This window comes from Ceratotherium simum, chromosome 3 (assembly GCF_057802395.1).
Source record: "Ceratotherium simum simum isolate JZ-2026a chromosome 3, ASM5780239v1, whole genome shotgun sequence".
NCBI classification, from domain to species: domain Eukaryota; kingdom Metazoa; phylum Chordata; class Mammalia; order Perissodactyla; family Rhinocerotidae; genus Ceratotherium; species Ceratotherium simum.
In genome coordinates, this window is record NC_141902.1 from 60,024,016 (window position 1) to 60,044,608 (window position 20,593).

The following is a 20,593-nucleotide window of genomic DNA, read 5'->3' on the forward strand; positions in this document are numbered from 1 at the left end:
TGAATCCACCTTAGGTGCTCTTATGTTCCCCATGATACTTTGCAAGTTTCTCTCCAATTAGTAAGGTACCAAGAAGCATCTGAATGTCCCTAGCACCTAGGCCAGGCAATATAGCCACCTTTCATGTGACCCTTTAAGTATTAAAGTGACTCCTCAAAATATATGTAAACACATATAAAAACTTTAAATGTTTTACCAAAAGTGAAAATTGCAGAACTAAACAGCAATGAGAAACTCATAAAGCCTCCAGAGATAGTCTGTAAGATTTTTATTTCTTTTTTAAAAATGGACATTAATATTCATTATATATTTACATCTTAAAACACCACCCAATTTAGTGAAAACAAGGCATTCACTGGCACACTAGCAGCAGAAACTGTTTATTAACAATCATTTTTATGAAGTCCTATCTATACAAAAATAAACACAAAAGAGAATAAATAGACTTAACTAAAGTTAATAAGAAACAAGTATAATTATAAATACCAGATTTTTTGTGTGTGTGTGAGGAAGATTGGCCCTGGGCTGACATCTGTGCCCATCCTCCTCTACTTTGTATGGGACGCCACCACAGCATGGCTTGACAAGCAGCGCATTCGTCTGCGCCAGAATCCCAACCCACGAACCTCAGGCCACTGAAGCGGAGCACATGAACTTAACCGCTACGCCACCAGGCAGCCCCTAAATAGCAGATTTTAAAAAGGCATTTGTACAAGTTTTACTAATTAAGGATTTTCACTCTGGCCAAACAAAATACAGAGTAATCTCAAACTTGGAAGATAGCAAGTTAATAGATTTTCTCTTAGTTGAGGCCTATCCAACCTCAGTAACATTTTTGGATGAAGCATAAAGTTACTATCGTGCACTTTAAAAAGTTTGGTCCAGTTGCGTTCTCTCTATTTTTAATTCCTCCTCTTCATTTACAGTATTGGCAGCAGCATCATTAAGTGGATTGTCTAGAATGTCTTTGTTAAATCCATTTGACTCCTCCTCCTCTTGAGCCTCACCTGTATTAACCTCTTCATCTGTCTGTGCCCTGGGTGTGTTCATTAATAAGTCTGAAAGAGAAATCATCATTATTACTCATTATAAGCACATGATCCAATCTTACCTGATAAATACAAATCTCTTCACAAGCTTACATCAGTGGAAATGAAATCTATGGTCACTTTAGTTAATATTAATTATGGTCACTTTCTTCCAAATAAAGCCATTTTTATAACATGTATAAAATCCGTAAAAAAATGCCAGAATCTTGAAAGGTACTGAACTCAAACTCTTGAATCACAGCCAAATGCAACTGTTCTCATTCAAAATCAAAACGGCAAGACGAAAATTTTTAAAAATCAAATGCTTTTAACAGCTATATGTCAAAGTGATCTATAGTAAAGAAATTTAAGATACTTATTTCTATTTGGGCAAATTTTAAAGTTGTATATGATAAATAGAAGATGAGCCTTAAAATGCTTATTGCCAGGTATACTTTGATAATGACAGCAAGGAAGATACTGCTATCAACAATAGTTATATCTTCATGTAATTTTTAACATGGTAGTAATAAAACATCCATTTGTAAAATTAAAAATTAATTTCATTTTAATTGGAAAAAATCAAGATAATGTAGTCACACTGAATAATTTTCACTTGAGAATATTATCGTGGATGAAACTTATTTTATAACACGGTTTCTTCACGCCTTACTATAATTCTTATTTTCTCATTTCAAAAGGAAAACTTGGATTGAGAAAGACATGCAATCCTGCTTCATTCAAAACCCATATATTTTCAAATATAGTTTTTTTTTTTTTGAGGAAGATCAGCCCTGAGCTAACATCTGCCAATCCTCCTCTTTTTTTTTTTTTGCTGAGGAAGACTGGCCCTGGGCTAACATCCATGCCCATCCTCCTCTACTTCATATGGGACGCCACCACAGCATGGCCTGACAAGCGGTGCGTCGGTGCGCACCCGGAATCCGAACCGGTGAACCCCGGGCCGCCGCAGCAGAGCACGCACACTTAACCACTTGCGCCACCAGGCCAGCCCCCAAATATAGTTTTTTAACAAAATTATTTTAAAATATAGTTTTGGGTGTCTAGTTTCCAAATCCATAGTCTGTTTTAAATACAGCAAATTTTAAGGCAGTTTTAAAGAGGGAAGGGAATGCAACACATAAGCAAACTGACAGCTCACAACAGAAGAGACACAATGCAATAAAAAGCATTTTAGGACCTATTCATGTCAGCAAATGGTTCTAATATCCTCAATGAGTGCAGAAGGCATTTTATATGTTTAGGAAAGTACAATAATTAATGTTCATAATTATGATCCTAAAGGTAAAATTATGTGTCACATGCTTTAAGGAGTGAGGGAAGAATATGTTTTTGAAAGAGTCAGAATCAATTTTAAATGATTAAAATAATTTTCTAAGAGGTATTCGGCTATCCAGAAAACCACCTTGGACTTATTTAACCCTCCCTCCCCCCAATATACATAAACTTTATATACTACATCACATTTTTTTCTATTCCTAGAGTTATTTTATTTTGGGGGATAGTACAGAAGTTAAAATTTCTAACATGCCCTTGATATATTAATGGTAGCAAATAAAAGCCAGCATAAAATTTACCATTTCCTAGGGACTGACTGTTACTCAGTAGCTTTGCCTGCCTTCTTTCCAAGGCCAGTTGTTTATTTCTCTCAATTCTTTGTTGTTGCTCTTCTGTTAGGCTTCTACTTGACTCAGAAGCAAACTTCTCACTTTCAGATGAGTTTGTTAAAAAGGAATCTAATTCAGTAGCAGTTACATCATGGCCACTATTTTCTGTTACTTCATCTGTAGTAGAAAAGAAAAAGTTAGTGCATCTGTAGTGTTAAACCAGCCAGAAAAAGAGTTTATGCAGCTATCAATTGAAAACCAGTTGTTTTTTTTTTATAATTTTATTTATTTATTTATTTCCCCCAAAGCCCCAGTAGATAGTTGTATGTCATAGCTGCACATCCTTCTAGTTGCTGTATGTGGGACGCAGCCTCAGCATGGCTGGAGAAGCGGTGCATCAGTGCGCGCCCGGGATTGAACCCGGGCCGCCAGCAGCGGAGTGCGCACACCCAACCGCTAAGCCACAGGGCCAGCCCTGAAAACCAGTTTAAAGTGATATGGTGCCAGACCCGAAAAAACATTTTGTGAGGCTCTATGAGAACATTACAAATACATGCTTGATTCAAATAAGTAAAAGGAATATTTATAAATCACTTTAAAGAGGCATTTTAAGTCAAATGGAAATACTAGTTTAAAAATATGCATGAACGGACAGCACAAGTTCTGAGTTACGATTAGTAATATTTTATGCATGGACTAATAAAAGAACTTAAAGAATCCAACGCACATTCTTGTTTTACATTAAATAAAAGCATTTTAATAGCTTGCCACAGTGTCTATATGATACACAGTAATAATTTTATATAGGTTGTTTTTTTTAATAGGGTAAAACCCAGACACAAAGTGAAAAAGGAAAAGAAATTAGATCTGTGGACATATTTCCAAGTTAATTTTTAAAAAATTCAGTGGTCTCGGGGCCACCCCGTGGCCTAGCGGTTAAGTGCGCACGCTCCGCTACTGGCAGCCTGGATTCGGATCCTGGGCGTGCACCGACACACCACTTGTCCGGCCATGCTGAGGCGGCGTACCACATACAGCAACTAGAAGGGTGTGCAGCTATGACATACAACTATCTACTGGGGCTTTGGGGAGAAAAAGGGAAAAAAAGGAGGAGGATTGGCAATAGATGTTAGCTCAGAGCCGGTCTTCCTCAGCAAAATGAGGAGGACTGGCATGGATGTTAGCTCAGGGCCGATCTTCCTCACACACACACAAAAAAAAATTCAGTGGTCTCTACATTATTAGTCTTAATAAATTCTTAAAGCCCTGTACACCAGTTACCTCAAAGTACAATACCCCTAAAATGATCCACAGTGGTATGGAAAGTAAATATTAGATCTTCCACTTATATTTCATTTAAGAATTAAGAAAAATTAAGTTTTACTTTTTTAAAAATAATGGCTGGCAGTGACGAACTATCACTTATCCATATGACAGTTATTGTCTCGTCTGTAAGTTACCTTAAAGGCAGCTCCACACTGCAGGAGGGTGGGAGAGTTGGGCCCTCACTCATTTTTCAATTCCAGCATATTGTGACATACCGCTGAGTCTAACTGCTCAGTTAAGCAGACTGACAGACTATCTAGTTTTAACCAAAACAATCCCAACAAAATACACAAGTGGTAGCTTAAGAAGATTTTTGCAAATTACTAAAACATCTGTTGGTAGAAGATAATAGAAGCACAAGCAAGAACTAAGAAAATGGCAAAGCTGACATTTCACCTTCTCTCTACATCATTCACATTATGGGGTTAAAAAAAAAGGTAACCTCATCAGATCTGACAAGTAGGCCAAAAAAAAAAAATTCGTATCACTAAGCCGACCATTTGAAATATAAATTTACATATATTATCCTTGTCCGATGTATATACTGTGCCTTGAGGTATTAGCTAACGACAGTAAAAACCATCACAACTAGCAAAACATTTAAAACATAAAAACAAACCTCTACAATTATTCCAGTGAGGTTTAAAAATCATATGGTATTTTTTCCAGCCTTTTACAATCCAAACCCCATTTAGGTTTCTTCCCTAATAGCGAAAGACAAAAAGCCATACACTTTTCCTTCCAGATGTGGAAAAAAATGGCAAGGAACTAAAATGCATTCCTTTGTCAAGAAATATTGATGGAGTACATGTAGAGAACATTGCTGGAGAAGTTAAGAAACAAGTATTAGAACCAATTATGCAATATATAGGGTATATATTTTTATATATATTTCTAATATGCTTCACCCTACAGAGCTTACAGGACTCTGAATTAATAATAATGAAATAAAGAACTACTTTTTTTGTGAGCCATGAAAGGGAAAGATATCTTTAATAGTAAATGACCTCTTTAATATAAACAATGTTTTATGGAAAAACAATGTAAACATAATCACAGATGGAGCATTTACTAGGATAAAAATGGGATTAAAAAAATTAGAACCACGCTTGAAATTAATTCACTGCAACACTCACAGGCAAGCTACTGTGGTAAAGAAGCTAAAGCCAGACATATTCAATTCTACAGGATGCCATCATTTTGGGATACATAAACTAAGAGATAAGCAAACTATATAATAATTAAAGGGAAATAAGTGCTATGAAAAAAAAAAACCTAGAGGAATCAGGAACAAGAGGAGGGATACAATTTTAACTGTGTGGTCGGGCAGACTTCATTGAGTTGACGTTTAAGCACAGTTTGAAGAGGCAGAGTTAGCCATGCAGATCTGGAGGCAGGAGGGAGGACGGAGCACAGTGTTGAAGGCAGAGTACAAGACTGCAAAAACCTTAAGACAGAAATGTGCCTGCAAGGTTCAAGGAACAGCTAGGAGGCAAGTGTGGCTGAAGCAGTGTGAGTGAGGAATAGAAAAAGGTAAAATCAGAGAGGTAAGGGGGCTGGGGTGAGGACACAGGAATAGATTCTGTAGGGCCAAGTAGGACATTATAAGGATTTTGGCTTTTACTTCGAGTGAAATAAGGAGCCACTACAGGGCTTTGAGCTGAGGAGTAATACGACTACATTTTTTAAAAATATAAAAATATATAAACCAAAGTTACCACAATAAACAAAAAAGAAAAAAAAAAACTAAAAAAAAGAAAAAAATATATATAAAAATATAACCCTGGTTAATTTTTAAGAAAAATGACTGAAAAAGGGTAGATGACAATTTGCTAGTGAACTTCAACAAAAATTCTTGCATTAGTGAATGGGATTGAAAAATGAATACCAAGATTTATTAAGTGCAGTTAATGATGCTCTACTTCTATTTGGATTTATGTATCTTAGGTAAAACTAAGATTTGGGGGGGAAAAAACTGAATCTACACACATACCTTCAAGTCACTGATCAAGATGTATTAGCCCAAGATTTTTGACAAAAAAATTATTCAGTAGAATATTCATACTGTTCTCAGTTTAAGACTGTATAGTGATGTTTTGGTGAGAACAAAAATGTACATTATATATCATCTTATCAATAGAGTAGTACATGTATTAGAAAAATAAATAAATAAAATGCTCAAAACATTTTTACTGTTGTGGTGCCTGATTCAAAAGGTTTGGAGATTATTCTTCTAGGATACAAAGAAAACAGATTCAACAAACAAGGTTCTCTGATATAGGCCTCCTCTATGTACCCTATATATAAGCATGCCTGTAATTCCATGAATGGTCCCGTGTTCATTTATGCCTCTCTGCATAAGTGGCTCCCTCTATCCAAAATCACCTCTGCCTCACCTCTACTGCTTATCATTCAAAGTACTTGTGATACCTCCTCTGTGAAGCTTTTACTTCCCCTAGGTAAAAGTAACTATGCCCTCCTTGGCACCCTAGCCCAGGCCCTGTTTATATCCCTAATTATAGCACCTATCAGAGTACTGGCGATGTTATATGTGTGACCCACTCACTGGTCTGTTGGCCCCTGAAGCAAGGGGCTTATCTTATTCATCTTTATCCCTGAAGTTTTAGCACATGGTACACAGCTCATAAGTGCTGCTGAATCAAAACTACAATGAGATATTACCTCACGCCCGTCTGAACAGCTAGAATTAACAACATAGGAAACAACAAGTGTTGGAGAGGATGTGGAGAGAAGGGAACTCGCATACACTGCTGGTGGGAGTGTAAGCTGGTGCAGCCACTATGGAAAATAGGATGGAGATTCCTCAAAAAATTAAGGATAGAACTACCATATGATCCAGCTATTCCACTGCTGGGTATTTATCCCAAGAACATGAAAACACAAATGCATAAAGATACATGCACCCCTGTGTTCATTGCAGTGTTATTCACAATAGCCAAGACGTGGAAGCAACCTAAGTGCCCATCAAGGGACGAATGGATAAAGAAGATGTGGTATATATACACAATGGAATACTACTCAGCCATAAGAAACGATGAAATCCAGCCTTTTGTGACAACATGGATAGACACTGAGGGTATTATGCTAAGCAAAATAAGTCAGAGGGAGAAAGTCAAATACCATACGATCGCACTCATAAGTAGAAGATAAAAACAAACAAAGACATAGAGACAGAGATTGGATTGGTGGTTACCAGAGGGGAAGTGGGGAGGGAGGAGGGTGAAAGGAATGATTAGGCACATGTGTGTGGTGATGGGTTGTAATTAGTATTTGGGTGGTGAACACAATGTAATCTAAGCAGAAATAGAAGTATAATAATGTACACCTGAAATTTATACAATGTTATAAACCAATGTTACCGCAATAAAAAAAAAAAAGTAGGGCCGGCCCCGTGGCTTAGCGGTTAAAGTGCGCGCGCTCCGCTGCTGGCGGCCCGGGGTTCGGATCCCGGGAGCGCACGGATGCACTGCTTCTCCAGCCATGCTGAGGCTGCGTCCCACATACAGCAACTAGAAGGAAGTGCAGCTATGACATACAACTATCTACTGGGGCTTTGGGGGGAAAAATAAATAAATAAACAAAATTATTAAAAAAAAAAAAGTGCTGCTGAATAAACTACGCCAGTGGTTATGCTGTGAGATTTAATACTGTAAGAATTAATTCCTTTCCATATACCAAACCCCATGCCATCGGAACGTACCATCTTACCAAAAAATTAAATCTTGGATTATTTAAATCACAATCCTTCACACTTTTAAAAGCAATTTATAAATAACTTTGGGGGATTCCATATACAGCCTGTATTTTCTACCACATCTATTAAAAGTTTAAAAAACAAAAACAAATATGTATGGAGCCATCGCACAGAAAATCTGATAACTATACAGACCCTGTCGGCAGGAACCATATGTTTTGATGTGCGTGACTGCCTATGGTTGCACTGTATAACTAACAAATGCAATCAATACCAGGAACAGTCACACAGATCTTACTAAAGTCCTACATTTAAGATCTACACTCTGAAGTGAAATGTAAACTATTTCATCATCAAATTATTTTGCCTAATTTCCCAGAGCCATTTTTTAATGGTGTACATGTTATGAATACTGTATCTTGTCACATATTTTTACTAACAAACACTACAAAGAATCAACGGGTTTACCATCAGAGTTCTCAAAAGCTTATATTCTATAGCTGAATATATTTTTACAACATCTCTTAACGGCATTGCAGCCATGTCTTTAAGAAACAAATATCATAAACAACATCCTAGAGGTACCAAAGCATTTTAACTCATTCCTATTTACTGTACTTTAATTATATAATCAATATAGACTAAGAACCCAGTCCTGTAATACTGCCTAACCCAACTAGATCCACTTCTAAAAGTAAAATTGTTATAAAGTAGATAAACCTATATTCTTACCATTATTGCTAATAAAATCTTCATGTAAAATAGGGAGATCAAGTCGAATTCGTTTTAAACAGGTCTGCAAATAAAGAGATATTTTTACATTTTCACCAATGACATGTGGGGGGAAATGGTCATTTATTTAATTCTTAGTTTCAAAAAAGCTGTTCTTCAAATAACTATTACTTTTCCTTCTCTCTACCAAGATAGATTTCAAAATGAAGACCCGAAACAGCTACACAGCTTCAACTAAATCTATCCTTGTACTATTTAGCATTGTGAATGATATTCATAATAACCTCAACACCTACCTGAACTTCCTTTTTATTTCCTAGGTATTCGACTCTGTCAATAAAATCCTCAAATTGCAGTTTAGGGAATAGCCTATGTGCCCAGTGCTCCATGTGTCTGATTAGTGTCTTCAAGTCTTCAACCTGGCACACAAAAATAAAAATGCTAAATAGCAGACTCATTCTCACAACTGACCTTGTCAGCAGATTTTAGAATTGAATAGTAATGCCAAAGTCACTGGTGTCATTTTATACTTATAAGGTTAAGAAAGTTTTAGAAGAAACTTCAAGAAGAAAAATATCTATTAAGGGCTTAGAGGACTGAAGTCTAAAAGAACACTGGATACACATATTTAAAAATAAGAGGGAAAAAAACCCAGTATGAAAACTTAAAAGATAATCATGTGCATCTTTTCAGAACTGTACAGTAATACTTGAAAATAAGCTTTAATAAAATATGTCAAGATATCTTTTAGGAATAACTAAACAAAGAGACAGGTCCCTAAATCACATATAGAGAAGAAAGCATTGAGAATTCAGCACTGTAAAAATACATTCAAAATTCCTAAGGGCAAACTACTACCAAACACTAGCAAGAGTAGTTTAAACATTCTCAGACCACAATACTTCTCTATACATGAAGTTTCAATTTAACATTAAAATTTTTAAAAACTCAAATGAAAAACAAAGTTTAATATACTGGACTAATAAATGAGAAAAGTTCCAAATTCCTAGTTTTACTGTAAAATATTTTTTTCTTCTCTTAACAGTATTTTAAAATAGGAGAGTGGTTAAAAGCGCAGGCTCTGGATCAGACTGCATAGATTCAAATCTCAATTCTACCAATTAATAGCTGTGTGACTTTAAACAAATCATTTTACCTCTCTGTGCCTTTTTCTTCATATATAAAATGAGAATAATAATATACATATCTCATAGGGTTGTTACAAGGATTAAGCAATACAAGTAAAGTGCCTGACACAAAGTAAGCACTCAAATGTTGGCTATGGTAATTGTTGCTGTTATTTGATTTTATCTAAGAAGCCAATGGTCAAGACAATCAACTCTACCTATAACTAGATATGTAATACTGAGAGCATAATGTTTTATCATTCTCATTTTGATAATAAAGATAAAAGTTCTTTTAAAAATTCAATCATCTAAGATCATTTTCCAATTGTTGGCGCTGGCTGGTCAGCCATCTCACAATGTCATGTTAGACGCAAGGGACACAAGAGAAATACCTAAATACAGTGGGAAGTCCCAAGTCATACATGAAGAAAAAAGCAGTGAGGACTCAACTTTGTGATAAATTGTAAGAATTTTCAAGGGCAAAGTACAGAAGACTAAATAAGAGTAAACTCTCTCAGAGCTTACCCTCACCCAATGAAGAAACACAAAATATTTATCCTTCATATGTTTATTTATTTTAATAAAGTACTTATTATGAAAATGATGAAGACTTCATAAATTCAAAGCACCAACTGATCATTACTACCTGAAAATTTCAACAAAGGCAATGAATTAACTGAGCTGGGTATGGTTTTAAAATATCCTGATTTATTTAGTTTTGTGGCAAAATAGGACACAGGCTATATTCTCTCTTCCTGTCCACTGAAGATGAGCAAATGTACTACAATTCTTCAGCCTCCCAGGTTTGAAATCTTGGGACTATTTCTGACTCCTTTTTTATCTCCCTACTTCCAGTCACCTACAAGTACTATACGTTGTTCCTCTCTCTACTACTACCTTATCCAGGGTATTTTCACCTTGTTCCCCTGGTAGTGCAACAGCCTCTGAATTGCTGTCTACCTCTAGCCTCTTCCCCCTTTCCAGTTATCCTGCATATCACACGAAGATGGTACTCATTGTTAACATTGTGTTAACATTATTCCAGCTGGGCTATGAAATGGGAAGTCTAGGCTCTGCCCTTAAGTGTTGGCACTGGACACTTAAAACTCTAAAACTCAGTTTCCTTAACTAGATAATCGGACCAACACCTACCCCACAGGTTGAGAATTAAAGAACATATTTGAAAATACTTCATAACCCGCAAAGCTCTATAATGATATCATCTGCAAAAAATTGTACCTACACTCTATGTCATTCAAAGATAGAGTTTTAAAATGTACATTTGTACAGTGATTGACAGTTCTTAAGTGTCTTCATTTTTCAACAAAACTTAACTGATGCTACTATGAACCGGGCACTGTGCCATATCTTAGGGACACATAAGTGATCAATACAGGTAAAGTTCTTGCTCTCATAAAACTTAACATCACTCTTTGAGGTAGACAAAGTAAATTTTATTCCTCGAAATTAAAAAGTATGAACTCAGGCATAAAGACTCAGATGTGATTTTCCTAAAGCAATACAGCGGCAAAAATGAGACTACAAGACATGTTTTCTGATTCTTCAAACAGTGCCCTTTCCATACACCACAGTTTCTCAAGAGAGATGATGATGAACGACAGTATCTGTGAAACATTCTAAGATTCCTAAGAACAGGACAATGGTCCCACAGTTTTATCAATATTTTAAAAAACAAAGGTTTAAAATAAAAATCAGACATTTCTTACCTCATGACCTTTACCTTTGAATTTTGCCTTATCAAACACATGCCTTAATGCTGGAAGCCCTCTCTCTGAAATTAATCTGTGAATAGAAATATGTTTTGAATTTGAAGTTTTCTACAGCCATCAAGGCCAAAGCAAGATCATAAAAAGAAAAAATACTATGTGCTGAACTGAAAAAAATGTCTTTAGAACTATTTGATCTCCAAGTCATCCCAACAGAAGCTTGTAACATAAGAAATAAAAAAAAAAAAAGGCTGTAAAGAAAAAGTATAAATGTTTAAGGAAATAGTAAATGTACCTCTGAGCATCCAGCTTCGGTATATTCCTTTTAACTGTTCTCTTTGGAGGTACAGGAACAGGTGCTCCTCTCCCTGACTCTGGTGAAATACACTGAGATTTAATATTACTTAAATAATTTAAGCCTCATTTATAAAATGTATCATTTCTAAGCTGACAGATAGATAAATGAACAGGGACACTTCTTTTGGAACTCTATACAGACCTTCATCAGGTTCAGCTCCTTCACCATCCTCTCTCTCAGGAGAGGCTGGAGGTGGGAACGGAGGAAAAGTTTCATCTTCTACATGCTCATAGTCTGGTAGGTCAATCAAGCCACTCTCCTGTGGTTCCAGCATCTTTTCCTCTAGGGGGAAAAAAAGTAAACATGTTCATTCATCCAAGCAGTCTTCCTATTACACAGTTAAGTTCTATCTGCAGCAAAATGCATGTTTTAGTCAGTTAAACCATATTTCAAACTCACATATCATGGAAAGAAGCAGAGAAAATAACAGTCATGAAAAAAAGAACTGGGCTATAAATCAGAAGAAATGAGTTCTAATGTAGACCCTACCACTAAATAACTATATGATTTTGAGCAAATCATTTTACCTCAACTGCTGAGTTTCCCCTATCATCATACGGTGATTTTGACTTGAGGGTTTCAAACTGTGGTTCAAATGGGTGTAAAATAGGCAGATTACAGGGACCTCACCCCCACTTCAACCAGAGCAGCTTTTTAAAAAGTCTGTTTACATACTGGTCTTCTAGGTAAGGTTTCCTTTGAACAAAGGGAAATAACCCTCAAGCTGATAACTTGAAAGAATGCTTTTCAATACCATCTTACTTGACTTCTCAGCAACATCTGACACTTTTGATCAGTTACTTTTTCTGGAAAAGTATCTTCGTTGACTTCTGAAACACAATACTCACCTGATTTTCCTCCCCTTCTGGACACTCCTCCTAGATCTTCTTTGTAGGTTCATCTTCCTCTAACCTGGTCAGTAAGTATCCAAGACTCCATCCTAGGCCCTCTTCACTCATTTATGCACATGGCTTTAATAATCATTTATAGATGACTCAATTTTTTTCTCCACCCTAAACATCAAATCTGAGCTCCATATCCCTACTTCTCATTTCACAGCTCTTAAATTTCTCAAAGGCACCTATAACTCATCATGTACAAAATCAAACTTCTAAATTTTCCCAATTCACTGAAGGACATCTATCCAGCTACAAAAGTCAGAAACCTACAAGTCATCCTCGACACTTCCTTCCCCCACCCTTCATATCCTGTCCCTTTTACTTCCTAAATATCCCTTGAGTCTGTCCATTTCTCCCCATCTCCACAACCACTTCCTAACATTTCTTGCTTGGATTACTCCATTACTTCTATCCACTTTTGTCTTTTTCAATCCATTCTCCATTACAGGTAGATTGAACCTTTGGAAATATAAAGACGATCACATTACCACTTGGCTTAAATATTTCAATGGCTTCCTACTGCTTTTAATGATAAAACTCCAAGGCCCCGTGTGGTCTGGCACCTTCCTACTTCTCCAGCCTCACTTCACACCACTCTCCATACTCTTTTCTTTCAGTTCCTAGAAAGAGCCATATCCCTCAGGCCACTAGACCTTTGCAAAGGCTGTTTCCTATCTTTAAGGCTCTTCCCGACTCCTAATCTCTTTCCAATCTTAACCATCACCTCCTCAGAAAAGTCTACCCCAATTTCCCTAAATTAAATCCTCCTACAATAAGCATTCAAAACGTCAAGTATGACTTTCACGGCATTTACCCAGTTTCAATATTAGGTTCTATTTGTGATTATATGATGAATGTTTGTCTCCCATACTAGACTGTAGCTCTAAAATGGCGGACCAGCTGGGTCTCTTTGTGCTCCACCATTGTATCCCCAAAGCTGGTACACAGCAGGTGCTTGATAAATATTTGTTGAGTGAAGGAATGAAGAAAAGAATTCCCAAGCTTCCCCAAAACTGTAAAACTGCTGGAGCTAATCTCTCAAGTCTCTCCAATTCTAAATTTCCATGACCATAAGTGCATAAAAAGAAAACAAACTATCAACTCCTGATGATGATCCACTGTATCTTCAAGTCAGGTTCAGGAACCACAGATTTTCAAAACTGGAAAGGCAGTCAGAGGTCATATAATCTAAAGCAGCTTCATGTCTACAGTAAGTATATTTAGCCCCATTCTGGTTAAGCCCTCTGGGAAGACACCGGGTTCACACCTTTGAGGCCCACAGGGAGCTCTGAGTTTGGTGACAGGGCACAAACTGTGCAGCAAGATGCTGTGGACGGAACTGGCCCAGCACAAGGCGGGGCTTGTCAGTAACCTGGCAGTGAGTTAAGACATCTGTATCTCCGCCTTCTTGACAACGGTTGCAAACTGTCCCGTTTCTGACAATGACGAGACTCTCTTGACTTCCTCCTCTAGTCCCCAAACTCCCAGAGGAGTGAAGGTGACAAAGAAATTCCATATCCAAACTACAGTTCGCTCCCAGGCCCTAAGTGTCCGATGTCTATTGTTTTCCAAGTTATCAACACAGAAGCCCTTGTCGCAAGGGACGTCCTATCAGACTGCCTCGATGTCCCCCTCTGCTAACCACCCCTGAAGACACTCGACTTCCCATCCCAGCCCACTTCTCCCACCTTCTCCTCCTCCTCGCTCCCCCGTCTACTCTCTCACTTCCATTTCATTCATTCAACGTTCACAGGACACCGTCTGTTTAGAAACTCCGTACAGCAGCTGGCAATGGAAAGATGTATCTGACACACGGGCCCTCCCCTAAAAGGCTCGGTTTAGTGAGACTGACCCCAAACACCAACAAGTAAACGGGCACGCCCACTGTCCCACCGGCCTGCACCCTCGTAGGTGGCCTCCGGCCAGGCCTCCTCCCCACGCCAGTCCCGCTCAGCCCAGGTCCGCCTCGTCCTGTCCTCCAGCCTCCTCACTCCTTTCCTGCGACTCCCCAGCTCCCCCGCTTCTCCGCCGGACTCCCCCAGCCGCCTCTCCCCGCCGGAACTTCACTCGCACGCCTACCTGCTCTCACCTCACGCGGACGGCAGCCGCCACGGCGCGGGGCACAGCGCGCGGGCGAACCGCGCTTCTCGCGAGACTCTGGAGTTCCCGCCGCGAGAAGAGCCGTCTGCGTTTGGCGCCAAATCTGCGCACGGCCAGGGCGGTGCCTGCCGGACCCGCCTCCCCCAGGTCCCGCCCACCCAGTCCTTCCCCGTCTTTCCCCGGTTCCGCCCATCTCACTGCTCCCCACGCGACCGTTTCCGCCCTCCTGAACTCCTCAGGGGAGTTAAACTTCCTTATTTGCATCAAGTTCATATTCGTTACGCTCTAAGCCCTTTAGACTTTGGGAATAGGTGTCAGTTTTCCAAAAAACTGGATTGTAGATGGAGTGGAAAGCATAGAGGCAAACAATTTGATGCGAGACTACCGATTCTTCAGAGTAAACAACAGAATCCTTGAACATAAGTTTTATTGTTTATTGAAAATGAGCTGAGAGAAGCGGTGGTAAAGAGGTAGTGTTAGAAAGTGTAGACTCAAAGAAGAATGTCAAAAATTTGTTACCTTTAATGTTTTTTGAAAAAAATGAGTCCAGATATATTCGTATGTGCTTGTATACTCGCGCACACACATACACAAAACTAGGGGAAAATATGTATATAACTAATACCTGTGAGGATGGGAACTGAGCATATGAGACAAAGTGGGATGGAGATTTAACTCTTTATATTTTTTTGAACATATAATAACTATTCAAAAAGCTAAAAGTTATCTGCAGCAAATACAGCATCAAAATTTGACAAACCAAGATGAGTAGTGTTTGCAACATCATCCTACTTTTCTGTAGCTTGAAATATTTTATTTAGATTCCAAAAGATTATATCAAATGTGTGAAAAGAATAAGATAAAGTAAATTACAAATTTGTAAATTTATCTATCTAAAATTATGTATGCAAATATATATACCACATTTTCCTTAATCTTATGGTTTTATTTCTATACATGCAAAATAACATATTAATATTAGGCAACTAGCAAAATTAAGTTAATTTGAACAGGAAATATGTCAACTTCAATAGTCTGAATAATTGAAGCAAGAGGCATTCTAATTATCTAGATAACAGTCTATATTTTCCACTTTATGTCTAATAAAGTAAATATAAAAGCACTTTGAGAAATTAAAAAATTATGTATAACCATTCCCCACCACACACACACACACACACACACACACACACACACACACAGAAAGCCCAGTGCAGAAGCTCTGAGGGTTTGAATCTCAGTTCCATCATTTACCACTTTGGTGACCTTTGACAGTGCTTCATTTTCTCATTGTTAATAATAGTACTGGGCCCGCCAGTGGCGTAGTGGTTAAGTGCACGTGCTCTGCTGCTGGCTGTTGGGGTTTGGATCCCCAGCGGGCATGGATGCACCGCGTGTCAGGCCATGCTGTGGCAGCGTCCCATATAAAGTGGAGGAAGATAGGCACAGATGTTAGCCCAGGGCCAGTCTTCCTCAGCAAAAAGAGGAGGATTGGCATGGATGTTAGCTCAGGGCTGATCTTCCTCCCACACAAAAAAGTAATAATAATAGTACTTCGTAGGATTATGAGTGGGATTAAATGATAGTACTTAATAAATGTTACTTATTATTATTCATATAATTTTTAGAATTTTTGACCCTTTTAGAAAATGTAAAGACTTTGGTAAGTAATTGTTTGTGGGCCCATGTGAATATAACTACCAGAGTTGTAAGGCATTGATATATTATTGTCAAATACTAATTGTCTCTTTTTTTCATATGTGAGGAATACTAGAAATATATTTTCCTTAGCAATTTCACCAGAGGTGTAAAAGATAGCTTTCCCATAGACCATGTAATTAAAACTCTTTTAAAACAGTTTAATGTTTTTAAAAGTGAATAGCGTTGGGGCGGCCCGTGACTTAGCGGTTAGGTGCGTGTGCTCCACTACTGGTGGCCTGGGTTCGGATCCCGGGCCCGCACAGACGCACCGCTTCTCCGCCCATGCTGAGGCGGCATCCCACATACAGCAACTAGAAGGATGTGCAGCTATGACATACAACTATCTACTGGGGCTTTGGGGGGAAAAAAAGGAGGAGGCTTGGCAATAGATGTTAGCTCAGAGCTGGTCTTCCTCAGCAAAAGGAGGAGGATTAGCATGGATGTTAGCTCAGGGCTGATCTTCCTCACAAAATAAATAAATAAATAAATATCAAGAATGTAAATAGCTAGTACTTTCACAATAATGCACACAAGCAATTCTCGGCACAAGAAGACTATTACATCGCTGTAGATTGTATTATGCCTTTGGGAATCTTTCCTAGAATACATCCTCAAACCACGATATCAGCTCTACAAAGAATTAAAAGTCTCACAGTGATCAAATCACTTTATTGCTCTGAGTCTGTTTGCTCTTTTGTAATACAAAAGGTGTAGATTAGACTATCCCAAAGGTACTGTTTCAATGGAGGAGATTGAAGAGTAATAAATCAACGAGTACTTATTGAGTGTTATGTGTTTTAGGTAACAAGCCAAATTGGTAAGATAAGATAACCTTTGAACATCATTTCTATGTTTGGGGATTCCCATCATCTTATGAGTTCATCCCTAAGACAGAAGTGAAAAACTCACCTTCCGCCCAGGTTCCATATGGCTAGGTGTATACAGGGTACCCCAGTTCCACAACTGAATGAGATTTCAGGTCAGAAGAGAGTAAAGTGAAGATGGAGGGACTGCTTGCAATCCATTCTGGCAAAAAAAACAAGCAGCTTCCAAGGGCAGCAGGGCTAGAGATGCTAGTGGTCATGTTCAGCATCCATTGTCAGTGGTGAGAGTGGAAGTCCACTTTTGCCCAGTGGTGGTACCAGTAGGGTCTCCACTAGAGCAGCAGAAGAGAATAATTTTGGCATTAGTCCAGTACAGCTGCAAAACCTCATTTTCTGCCCCCTCAGAGATTCTAGGAGCCATCTGTATCCTCTAATAAATTTCTTTTCTGTTTAGTAATGAGACTGGATTCTGTTATTTGCAATGGGGAACCTTGAGTAAATACACATTGACTGATTATAAATGATATAAGACAATATACAATTAAATGCTCATTTGCTTGAAACCCAAAAGTTGATAAGTGCTAGAAGAAAGAAATATGAACAAGAGCTTGAATGGTCAGGGAAAACTTCTGGAAAGACCTGGAACTTGAGAGAATCTTGGAACTAGGTAGGATTTAGATAGATATATGGGAAGGTGCCCTAAAATAAGAGAAATAACGGAAGCATAAAAAATGAATGAGCTTTGGGCTGGCCCTGTGGCATAGCGGTTAAGTGCGCGCGCTCTGCTGCTCGTGGCCCAGGTTCGGATCCCCGGGCGCGCACCGACGCACCGCTTGTCAGACCATGCTGTGGCAGTGTCCCATATAAAGTGGAGGAAGATGGGCACAGATGTTAGCTCAGGGCCAGTCTTCCTCAGCAAAAAGAGGAGGATTGGCATGGATATTAGCTCAGGGCTGATCTTCCTCACAAAAAAAAAAAAAAAAGAAAGCAACAAAAATGAATAAGCTTCACTAAGGAGACTGACTTAATAGACTGTGTTGCTGGAAAAAATGAAAAGGTTAGGACAGCAATTTTGAACAGAGGGGGTTTCATCATAGGTTCTTTTTTTTCCATAGCTCCTAAAAGATGTTAAATATTATTTTTATATAATATTTGATACCTACAAAATAACATGTGAAATATTTATGTATGTTATAAAGCACAACAATAGACTACATACCTCTGAACATACCATCCAACTTAAGAACTACCCAATATCTCACATCTAGCCATGTGTTTATCCCTTCTCCGTTCCACTGTATTTCCCATCCTGCTGAGATCACCACTATCCTAAATTTCCCATTCTTTTTAAAAATAAATTTAGTATATATGTATAGGCGTAAACAAAGTAAGCAATATGTTGTTTCATGTTACTTGTTTTTGAGTTTTATAAAAATGGTACCAAACCGTATGCATTCTGCTTGGGCTTACTCTTCTCGTTCCATATTTTGTTCCATGGTTCTTCCATGTTTCATACAGCTGCAGTTTAGAAAATTTTCACTGCTCTATACTGTTCTATTATTGAATGTAGCACAATTTATTTAATCATTCTCTTGTCAATAAACATCTGGAATGGTTTGAGGTTTTTTGCAACTATAAACAGTGCTGCTATTGAGCATTGTTTTTTTGTTTACATATACTTTTAACAAGGATATCAGAATGCTAAACAAAATGACATAATTGGTCAGATGGCATACATTTACTTTGCCCTGCCCTGATAGGCGAGATGGATGACTGCACGCAGTTCCAAGGTAAAACAGCTTCCTGGGTATATGTAAAGTCACCTCTGTTCCCACAGCGCCAAACAACCAGAGGGCCACTTGCGGTCAGGACCGAAACTTTGTGGAGCTTAATTCCTACAAGTAAGTCAACACACTGTCTCCTGATCTTTCCAAAAGAGAGAGGCTGGTGTGACACATCCCCTGCACAGCCTGGTTGGAGTCCAGGAGCAGAAAGTGTAGCTGCTCAGAGGATGGAGGCAGACAACAGCCAGGCAGCTCCCTCACCACACCAATTATATGAGAGAAAACGAATATCTTCAGTCTCTGAAGCAAGTGTCCTGGAGTGGTGCAGAAACTGCCCTCCACGGTACAACTCTGATCCTGGGCTGGCGTTGTCCTTATCCAGAGGCAATTATTCTCACCGTAGGTAATAATCGATTGCACAGAGAAAACAGCAAAACCTCCACAACCAATGACCTCAGCCTTTAAGCGAGTTCTGAAACCAATAGCTCTTCTAGTGATGCAGCCACTAATGACACTGTTCTTCCAGGCTGATTTTCTCCAGTACTCCTACCAGGCCAGTGCTGCCTTGAAGGTGCAGCTTTCCATCACCTTCTCAGTCATCTTCTGCTCCTCACTCTTCGAGGGACTCGGGATCCCGCCCAGGCTACCAGGCTCCAGGAGCCGGAGCTGACGCTTATCACCCACCAGGTATTGCAGAAGAAGGCTGTACTGCTGAGGGGCTTCGGTGGAACCTGCCGTCTCAGGTGCAGAGCTCCCCGCCCTGAGAGCTGTCGCCACCACGACTATAGCTGAGCATTCTTATATATGTAATTTATATATGCATTCTTAGATATGTATTGTTACCTGTGTATTGATTGCTATATATGTATTGATTTATATATAAAAATCAAAGAAACAAAGACCTTGAGAAGACAGGAGGGAATGAGATCCAGATCGCAGGTGGAAGGGATAGTTTCTGGTGGGAGGATGTAGCATTCTCTCCACTCTAATATGAAAGATGAAGAGTTTAGGTATAGGTGTGTTACTAGGTTTGTGACAGGAAGTTAAGGATTAGAGAAGATGACGGAGTCACTCCAGGGTTGAAGTTTTTCCAGGAAAGTGCAATGGAAAGAAAAAGGGACAAGGGACATGAAGTATTTGCAGGAAGTGATAGACCTTGGAATGTGAACTGGATAAAGTAATGACAGGACGAGACTGCATGAAGGTGGAGGCTTAAATAAATTTGAGCTCTGGATGGGGTGTAAGGTTTGTTTCAGGAGAGCCCTTGAGCAGGTAAGCCCATTGTGGTCAAAGGGTAGAGTGCTTAAATTTGTGATATTGGAGGTTATACCCTTTCGGGATCATGCAGAGGCCCAGGATATCAACTGGGGTCTTGCTACTCCTCAAAGGTTAAGTACAATTGACTCAAATCCCCATCACTTCCACTGCCTGTGGAAGTTGAGGACCCTCCCAAGATTTTAGTAAGTACCCAGTAAGACCTAGTTTCTCAGGGTCGTCTGGGCTTCGGAGCTCCTGAATCTCACACGTTATTTCTCTCCTGAACCATTTCAACTTAGGCCCTTTCTCCAGTTTCAACAATAAAAGTCACTCATTCAGGAGATGTGGACACTTTGTGGGGTTCCTGGAGAGAGGATTACATCATAT

At 38.8% G+C, this 20,593-nt stretch overlaps 1 protein-coding gene and 1 non-coding gene across 3 annotated transcripts; both read right to left on the reverse strand.

Moving 5' to 3' along the window:
- Nucleotides 1–253: 253 nt before the first annotated feature.
- TIPIN (TIMELESS interacting protein) lies at nt 254–14,677 on the reverse strand. Of its 2 annotated transcripts, none has more exons than XM_087428575.1 (8): nt 14,620–14,677; nt 11,783–11,923; nt 11,579–11,657; nt 11,284–11,359; nt 8,726–8,848; nt 8,430–8,493; nt 2,627–2,833; nt 254–1,058 (listed from the first exon to the last, which is right to left on the reverse strand). In XM_087428575.1, exons 2-8 carry the CDS (start codon nt 11,913–11,915, stop codon nt 868–870), a joined length of 873 nt encoding a protein of 290 aa, XP_087284701.1. In that variant the 5' UTR covers nt 11,916–11,923; nt 14,620–14,677; the 3' UTR covers nt 254–867. The 2 variants fall into 2 exon arrangements, with proteins under 2 accessions (XP_087284701.1, XP_014636330.1); XM_014780844.2 differs by lacking the exon at nt 14,620–14,677 and adding an exon at nt 12,490–14,160.
- On the reverse strand, nt 7,849–7,984 carry LOC147917583 (small Cajal body-specific RNA 14). Its single transcript, XR_015551802.1, has one exon.
- Nucleotides 14,678–20,593: the final 5,916 nt, after the last annotated feature.

Excerpts from the sequence above, each read along its gene's own strand:
- TIPIN (XM_087428575.1), bottom strand. The coding sequence starts at position 11,915 with ATGCTGGAACCACAGGAGAGTGGCTTGATTGACCTACCAGACTATGAG. Across the intron at positions 11,360-11,578 it reads CCGAAGCTGGATGCTCAGAG|ATTAATTTCAGAGAGAGGGC; the intron begins GTACATTTACTA and ends TTCTATTCACAG. Across the intron at positions 1,059-2,626 it reads CAGTCAGTCCCTAGGAAATG|ACTTATTAATGAACACACCC; the intron begins GTAAATTTTATG and ends TTTCTCTTTCAG.